General features: G+C 37.9%; 1 protein-coding gene across 2 annotated transcripts in view; it reads right to left on the bottom strand.

The window, feature by feature from the left end:
• LOC141781856 (aryl hydrocarbon receptor-like) overlaps positions 1–4,944 on the bottom strand; it is a 36,602-nt gene extending 31,658 nt beyond the window's left edge. Inside the window, exon 1 of one of the 2 annotated variants that reach the window (XM_074657776.1) lies at positions 4,313–4,944. In XM_074657776.1, the coding sequence (XP_074513877.1) occupies positions 4,313–4,371 (59 nt within the window). In that variant the 5' untranslated portion in view covers positions 4,372–4,944. The remainder of the gene's footprint in view (positions 1–4,312) is intronic. The other variant, XM_074657775.1, reaches the window with a different exon arrangement.
• Positions 4,945–7,730: the final 2,786 nt, after the last annotated feature.

The following is a 7,730-nucleotide window of genomic DNA, read 5'->3' on the forward strand; positions in this document are numbered from 1 at the left end:
GTTTGCTAAAATAAATGCTTAGTCACTATAAAGCGTATAACTTATAATCCACTTACTCAGTGTTAAGTACACATTGCCACTGCACTCTCTGTGGAGGGCTTTAATGAGCCCTATGCACTATAATTAACTCATATTTTCACAACGACCTGTAGGAGTGCTGCTACTGTTGAAAAACAATACTGTGCATGGCTGAGAAAGGACAAAGCAGCTGCCGAATTCATTTTCTGTTTCGTGATAAAAGCAATGTCATTAAATCACTGACAGTTATTGTCGTTTAGTTAAAAAAAAAAAGGTAAAACAAAGTTACTGCTTTTATTGTTGTATTCAGAGTAATGTGACGTCATATCCGTTCTGTATCCGTCAACCAAAACAAACCACAGCGAGCCAAAACAAAAAAGTAGAAAGCGGCGGAGGGTCATCGTGGATACGACCTGCACCCTCACATGTTAAATCCAACGGGGTAAACACTACACATCCAGTAAAGTACGGAAACACTTTCACACATTGACAGGAAAAGCAGAGCTAGACATCACGGCTAAAGCTGCATGCTAACTCTGTCACAGACAGGAAACGCTATTGTATCGCGGTAACTTGCGGTCGAGCCGGCCGTCGCTCTCATCTCCGTGGTCAAATGGGTCGATGATACAACCGTAGAGCACCCAGATACTGACATTTATGTTAAATGCATTCAAACAGCCCCGATGGAGCTGACCATGGATGGATAAAGAGAACGGAGCTGACACTTTATTGACGGGAGAGCTAGAGACCACCTTGGAGAAGTTAGAGGAAGTAGACACGTGTGACTACGTCCGGTTTTCAAAATAAGGTGTTAAAGGGAACTGTATATACAAAATACATAATGGAAATAAGATTGATTGGATTATATTCACCAGAAGTATAAAACATTACATGTCCCTTATAAACTAAAAAGAAGATACCACTAATTTGTGAGAGAAATGTCTTAATAAATAATGCCTGACAATGACTGATGTATTTGACTTCAGGACTTCTCTGACTACATACATGCTGAAAATCAAACATTCTTACTGTATTAATTTAGATATTTTCCAAAGTAAAAGTCCCTAGACGTGTATGATTCAACTTTTTCCCATGATCTGGTGTTAAAAAAGTTAAGAAAACCCAATACATATTGAATCAGCACCCAAGTATCGTGATAGTATTGAATCAGGAGATAGGTGAATAGTCCCGGCCCTATTAAGTAGTTAAATGCATGAGTTGCTTGTAAACTAACTACAGAATGCTGCAATAAGAGTGGAAGACTTGTTCTCTGGTGGTACGTAGAATACATTACATGGGTATTTTTAATAATATAGCAGCAGGATGCATGGCAAAAGAGACTGGCAACATACTCCGAAGGCGTCCACGGTAATAAAAGGGAGAATTTGGATTTGCAGATCTGCCATGGAATGCCCCTGTGTAGTGACCACAGCTTTTTACAGTCGGGCTCAATGGTGCCTTTGTGCAGCTGAACCCAGCTGGCTGTCCAGGAAACCTCAGTCCTCACTGCACCGTGCCCACATCTCCAGAAGCACAGACGTCTGCACACAGGCCACCTTTTTATTTTGGGTTTTACGCTGGGAACAGCCTACCAAGTTGCCAGATCACTATAATCACACTCATAGTGCATCTGTGTTTAACAATATGATTTAAAAATCACATCATAAATGGTGCTGTTATTATTTCTAAAAAGTGCCGCTTCACGTTTACAAATATTACTTATGTAAACAAACCTTTACTTGGATTTAGTTGTTTGTCTATTGTTAATCCTTATGTAAAATAGATGTCAATCAGTTTAAAAGTCACAGCAGTGTTTTGAATTGTGATGGAGGGCAAGTCTTTTGGTTTACATTTAGACCAGAGAACAGAAGTCTGTTGTAACTACCATTGTATAAATGTCATATTTAAGTATGAAACTTTGGGTCAACTGACATCCAATATTCACTCTCATTTTAGCTCTATTTTTGGTCTCCACCAACTCCTGAGAACAATATCTGGATTTCCATACAGTACAGTGGGTTTAGCAGATGTATTTGTCTACGTGTCCCCTGAGAAGGATGGACATTTTACCTCTCTCTTCTGACATTGCATAAACCAGAAAGTAATCTGCAGTTTAATCTGTAAATCTGACTACACCTGGACAAGCAAACAAACATTGGGCAAACAAACATTAGTTACTGCTTGTATAGGGCTGAAACTAACGATTATTTTCATTGTTGATTAATCTGTTGATTATTTTCTAGGTTAATCAATTAGTGATTTGGTCAATAAAGTGTCAGAAAATGGTGAAAAATGTCAATCAGTGTTGCCCAAAGTCCAAAATGAAGTCCTCAAATGTCTTTTTTTGTCCACAACTCGAAGATATTCAGTTTACTGTCATAGAAGAGCAAAGAAACCAGCAAAATATTCATATTTAAGAAGCTGGAATCAGAGAATTTTTACATTTTTTCTGAAAAAATTACTTGAACTGATTAATCGATTATCAAAATAGTTGGCTGTCATTTTAATAGTTGAAAAGTAATCGATTATTCGTTGCCGCTCTTGAATAATGCATCAATAATTCAACACTAAAAAGAGCTTAAACTCAGTTGAGTACTACATTTGATGATGAAGTACGAACTGTAACCCAGACTTATATATGTAGCCTAATGCAGTACTTCTCTATTGTATTGATATTTCTAAAGCAAAAATTCCTTAATAACCTTTCAGCATATTCTAATTCAAGTGTTCTGAGAGAAAACTAGACTTCTGCATCTCCTCGTGGCTCTGTTTTCAGGCTTTAAAAAAATGACCAATCACAAGTCATTTCAGAGAGAGAGAGCGTTCCTATTGGCTGTGCTCCGGCCGGTGGGCGGTACTTGGTATTTCCTCAACTGTTCTAAACATGGCTGCCGGGTCACAAACTTTCTCATTTTACAGCTAAACAGCACACTACAAGATGTTTCTGAAAACATTTGAGGAGAAAAATAGGCATTAACTGACAGAATACTGAGTCATATTTGATCAGCGCTGCTTAATTTGACCGTTTGTGAGTGATTGACAGCTGCTCAGAGACGGCAAGGCTCCAGCTCGGCTCTGATTGGTTGTTTTCCTCCTGTCTGTAAAATCCTACAGATGCAATTAGGAGCACAGGAGGACACCAGAGGACACAGAGGAACAGGATTTTTTTCAGATTACCTGTCTCATTCACTACTGTCAGGATATAGTTTATTTATAAAAATAACTTTTTTTAATCATATTTGCTCCATTTCTACCCACTGCAGCTTTAATGTATTGGCTTCTTATCACAATGTATTCCAGAAGTCTGAAATGCAAAAAGAAATGTCCCACATTAGGCTAATTCACCCTCTGAAGCCTAAAACAGTACTTCTCTTATTGTATTGATACTTTCAAGTAAAGCATTTGTGTACTTCTACCTCACCGTAATGTCAGGGTTTACTGTGAAATAAACTTTAAAAAGGTCAGAAACAAGAGGGGTAAAAAAAGAGAGAGAAAGAAAGAAAGAAAGAAACACACACACACACACACACACACACACACACACAGAGCCAGCCAGCAGTGATCCCACAACGATGGAGCGCGAGGCCATATCAGATTACAATAACATAGTCTCGGAACCCGCGAGCCCTCCGCCCTCCTCGGAGCATCGCGTGAGAGCAGCAGCCGACTCTCCAACTTGATTGTGATTAATGCGCGAGGGCAAGATATCCATGCCAGATCCGAGCGAGACACATTCTTAAGGTAGTCCACGAGAGAGGAGACACAAAGCCACAAAAGACCGGAATAATCCACACTAAACCACACTTTACCCGCTTTTACTACATATCCTCATGTACAGTTATGGATATATTATTGACATATTGAAGACAGAAGTTTACAAGAGGATGCAGTCGATCTTAAATCGGTTTAATCTTCATTTTCGCTAAAATTCGAATTAATAATTTATCGAATATGAACTAATCTAAATTGTTACAACTTTTATGGAACTTTAGAACGTTCTATAGAACTATAGAATGTCTATAGTTCTATAGAACGTTTCATAGTTCCATAGAACGTTCTATAGAACTATGAAACGTTCTATAGAACTGTAGAACGTTCTATAGAACTTAGCACTTAGCACAGAACGTAGCACTTTCAACTGAAAGTCAGTTGTGCTTTGGAACGTTGCGTTGACGTCCTTCACTGTTTGACGTCAACATGTCTGCTTATAATTCACATTCTCGGAAAAGCAACAGAAGCAGTTCAAGGTAAAGAGGAAAGAAGTGACACAGCGACAGTTTCCGACAAGTCTTACTGTTTGAGAACAGGCTTCTTCCTCTTCTTGTTAGCATAAGATCCTGTGTTTCCCAACATGGTGTCACTTCGGTTTAAACGCTCACAACAAAGTTCACGTTCGCCTTTAAAACGTTTGTTCGGCTGATTTTTACTCCTTCGTTTTTGAGGCTTCCTCCATCCGTCCAGAGACAGTCTGTTAGTCCGGCTTTACTCGACCTCACAGCCGGTGAGTCAAACTTCCATGTTAGAAAGAAAAGAAAAGAAAAAAGATGTGCTGCCGGGCTCCGCGGAGGTTGGGTGCCGCGTTGCCAGTCCCCGTGGGCGGTCACTGCCTCTGACCTCGGTCGGTCGGTGTGGAGCCGTGCGGTGAGATTGAGGCAGTAGCGTGATACAAAGTTATGTGTTAGAAAAGTTTGGCGCAGAATTGAGCCAGAAGTCCAACCCTCCCCTCTCTTCTTTGGATAAACAACGCAGCCTTATTCTTACTGCTCAGAGGGACTTTTTCCTTTTTTTCTCTCCTCGCACGGGGCGTTTTCAGGAAATGTGTATGAGCAGTCTGTCAGAGCTACTTTTAAGGTGGACTGGACTCTTTGTGACTGGGAGACATTCTGCTTTTGTAATATATCCAGAGTAAACTGAGATTTTTTGATTTAGTTGGGAAAATAATGTTCTTTGGCTGACTTTCTGACCACAGCAGGAAATGTTATACAAATGTTTCCCTGTTACTTCCATAATATCTGATGCACACATAGTACCATCTTGTTTTATTATCAAAATCAGGTTTATTTCACCAAGTATATACAAATTAGACCAGAGAACATGCCTCTAAAAACAGAAGTCAAGTGTAACTATATATTATTGCTGTAAGATTATTTATTTATTTTTTGTTTGAAGTTTGAAACTTTGGGTTAACTGACGAATGTCCAAAATTCACTCTCCTTTTAGCTCTATTTGGGTCTCCACCAACTCCTGAGAACAATATCTGGATTTTCATACAGTACAGTGGGTTTAGCTGATGTATTTGTGTACTTGTCCCCTGAGAATGATGAACATCATACTTTTATATATATATATTTTACAGTCACAAAGTGCTCTAAGTCAAAATACTTTTTATACTACATAGGTTACCTTGTGCATAAATAAATAAATACATCTAAAAATAAATATAAAAAATAAATACAAAAATAAAAACACAAATGCAAAAATAAATAAATACATTTAAAAATTCCTAAAAATAAATAAAGGAATTAATAAAAGTGGAAATTAAACAGAAAAGTAAATAAATAAGGGGAATTAATACAAAGGTAAACAAATAAAAAAGCAGAAATAATTTATGTCACATTTTATCATTTAATTAATGACTACATTTATTTTTTATATTATTTTTGTTACTTTTAATGAGTCATTTATTTATTTATTCACTTAATTGTTTTATTTTGGCAGGTTCAGTCGTCCATACTTTATTACATGACCAAATCTATGTTAACACTTAAACAAACTATGTGTACACACAAACACTACACCCATTTGTGATTTAGCATCTCATTCCAAAACAATGGGTATTAATATGCTAATATCAGCCTTCCACAAGATTTTGGACCCCGGCTGGCTGCAGGGATTCACTTGCATTCAGCCACAAGAGCATTATAGTGAAACTGACCACTGATGTTGGCCGAAGTTTCCTCCCCAATAGGCTTGAAGCTCTTCCACGCCAAACTAGAAAACCAGTTCTTTATGGACCTGCTTTGTGCACATAGGGGCACTGTCATGTTGGAACAGGAAAGGGCTGCTGCCACAACATTGGAAGCACACTGTAACTATCATTGTATGCTGTAGCATTAAGACTAAGGAGCCTAGCCCAAACCATTAGAGAACAGACCAAAAGTACTCACAGATGTGTCCACATACATTTGGCAATGTAATGCATTTCTAAGCAGGTTTTGAGTACAGTATGTAGTGCATTGCATAGCACTGGCAAAGTGGTAAAATTAGCCAGTATGCATATAAAATATTCGTGATTTTTGAATGTGCTGTTGATTGGGTAACACTTTACTTGAAGTCCCCCTTATAAGTGGTATTTAAACATTTAATAAATGGTTTATAACACACTATAACGTGGTTTTAATCAGCTATAATGACATTTCAAGTGTTTATTATTTTTTAACGTTTATGACTTCTCCTATGAGGACAGTGTCCACAGGAGGAGTTATAGTTGTTAACAAATACATTAATAAACATGTATGTTAAATATGGGGACTTAAAGTAAGATGTTACCCACACAGCTGTAAAACATTACGACCTACACTCAGTTGGCAGTTTATTAGATACACTTATTTAAAACTATTGCAGTCTGATACAACAGTCTTGCAGTATTTCTGACCATCATGAAGGTTATATTATTCAGTTTTTGCTGAGACTGTTTTAGAGAGGTGTTGATTCAACTTTATGATCATGTTGGAGGCTGCAGTTTAACCGTATTGTGTTTTACCGACAGGTGTTTCTATTATTTTGTCCACCCCGTTTCTATCAATGAGGGTAGACTAAATACAGAAATGCCTCTCTTTCATGTTTTGATTTCCTTTAGATATTTGAAAAGCAGCTCTCTGCCTCATCTCACCACACATCAGTGGCAGCTAGAGACATGTTGCCAGCAGTTGCCATGGAGACCATTCACACCCTAAAAAGCTCTCCCCATCGTTCCTCCTCTGTAAACAGCAGTGTTTATCTTGGGCACTTCTTCATAACAGCCGTCCGTCAAGTTCACATTCCCACTGCTTGAAGTTTGTCACCGGTTCAGATACTAAACTCTGTTTCCTTGATGGCACAAAGGAAAATTACTTTTACTTTCTGTTATGACAAAATCCTGACTGACTGCATGCTGCACACAAACGGTTGCAAACTGGGTCGGAAAAGTTACGGTAGATTTTTTGAACACTTACGGAAAATTTCCAAGGGAAGTTAAGCTCTGGAATTTGAGAATTTTTGCACAATTTCAACATAGAAATCAAACCTTTATATACACATAAAAAGCAATACTAGCTCTCATGGCATGTTTTGGTTAAAGGTATGCCCATTTAATTAAATTGTAACCATGCACTAATTGCTGTAACTAAACTGTAATCAACCTTCTGCATGCACAGTGCATGCTCCCATCACATGTGCAGCCAACACTACTGCACTATCTGAGCTAAAGGTCTACATGCTTTCATGTAACTTTTGATTAGGAGTGAATGTATTTTATATTTTTATGATAGTTCAGTGAACCAGCAGATAGTAGCCTAAAGCAAATAGTTTATAACTTGTTGACACCTGCTAGTTTCTGCTAGCTACTGTCACCATGTGGGATGTAGCTTGATTGAGCATGCTAATGCAATCTATTTCTATTCATTCTTTATTGTAAAACATTTCATTTATAAATTAGTTGGCCACTTGAAACC

This window comes from Sebastes fasciatus, chromosome 14, assembly GCF_043250625.1.
Source record: "Sebastes fasciatus isolate fSebFas1 chromosome 14, fSebFas1.pri, whole genome shotgun sequence".
Taxonomy (NCBI): domain Eukaryota; kingdom Metazoa; phylum Chordata; class Actinopteri; order Perciformes; family Sebastidae; genus Sebastes; species Sebastes fasciatus.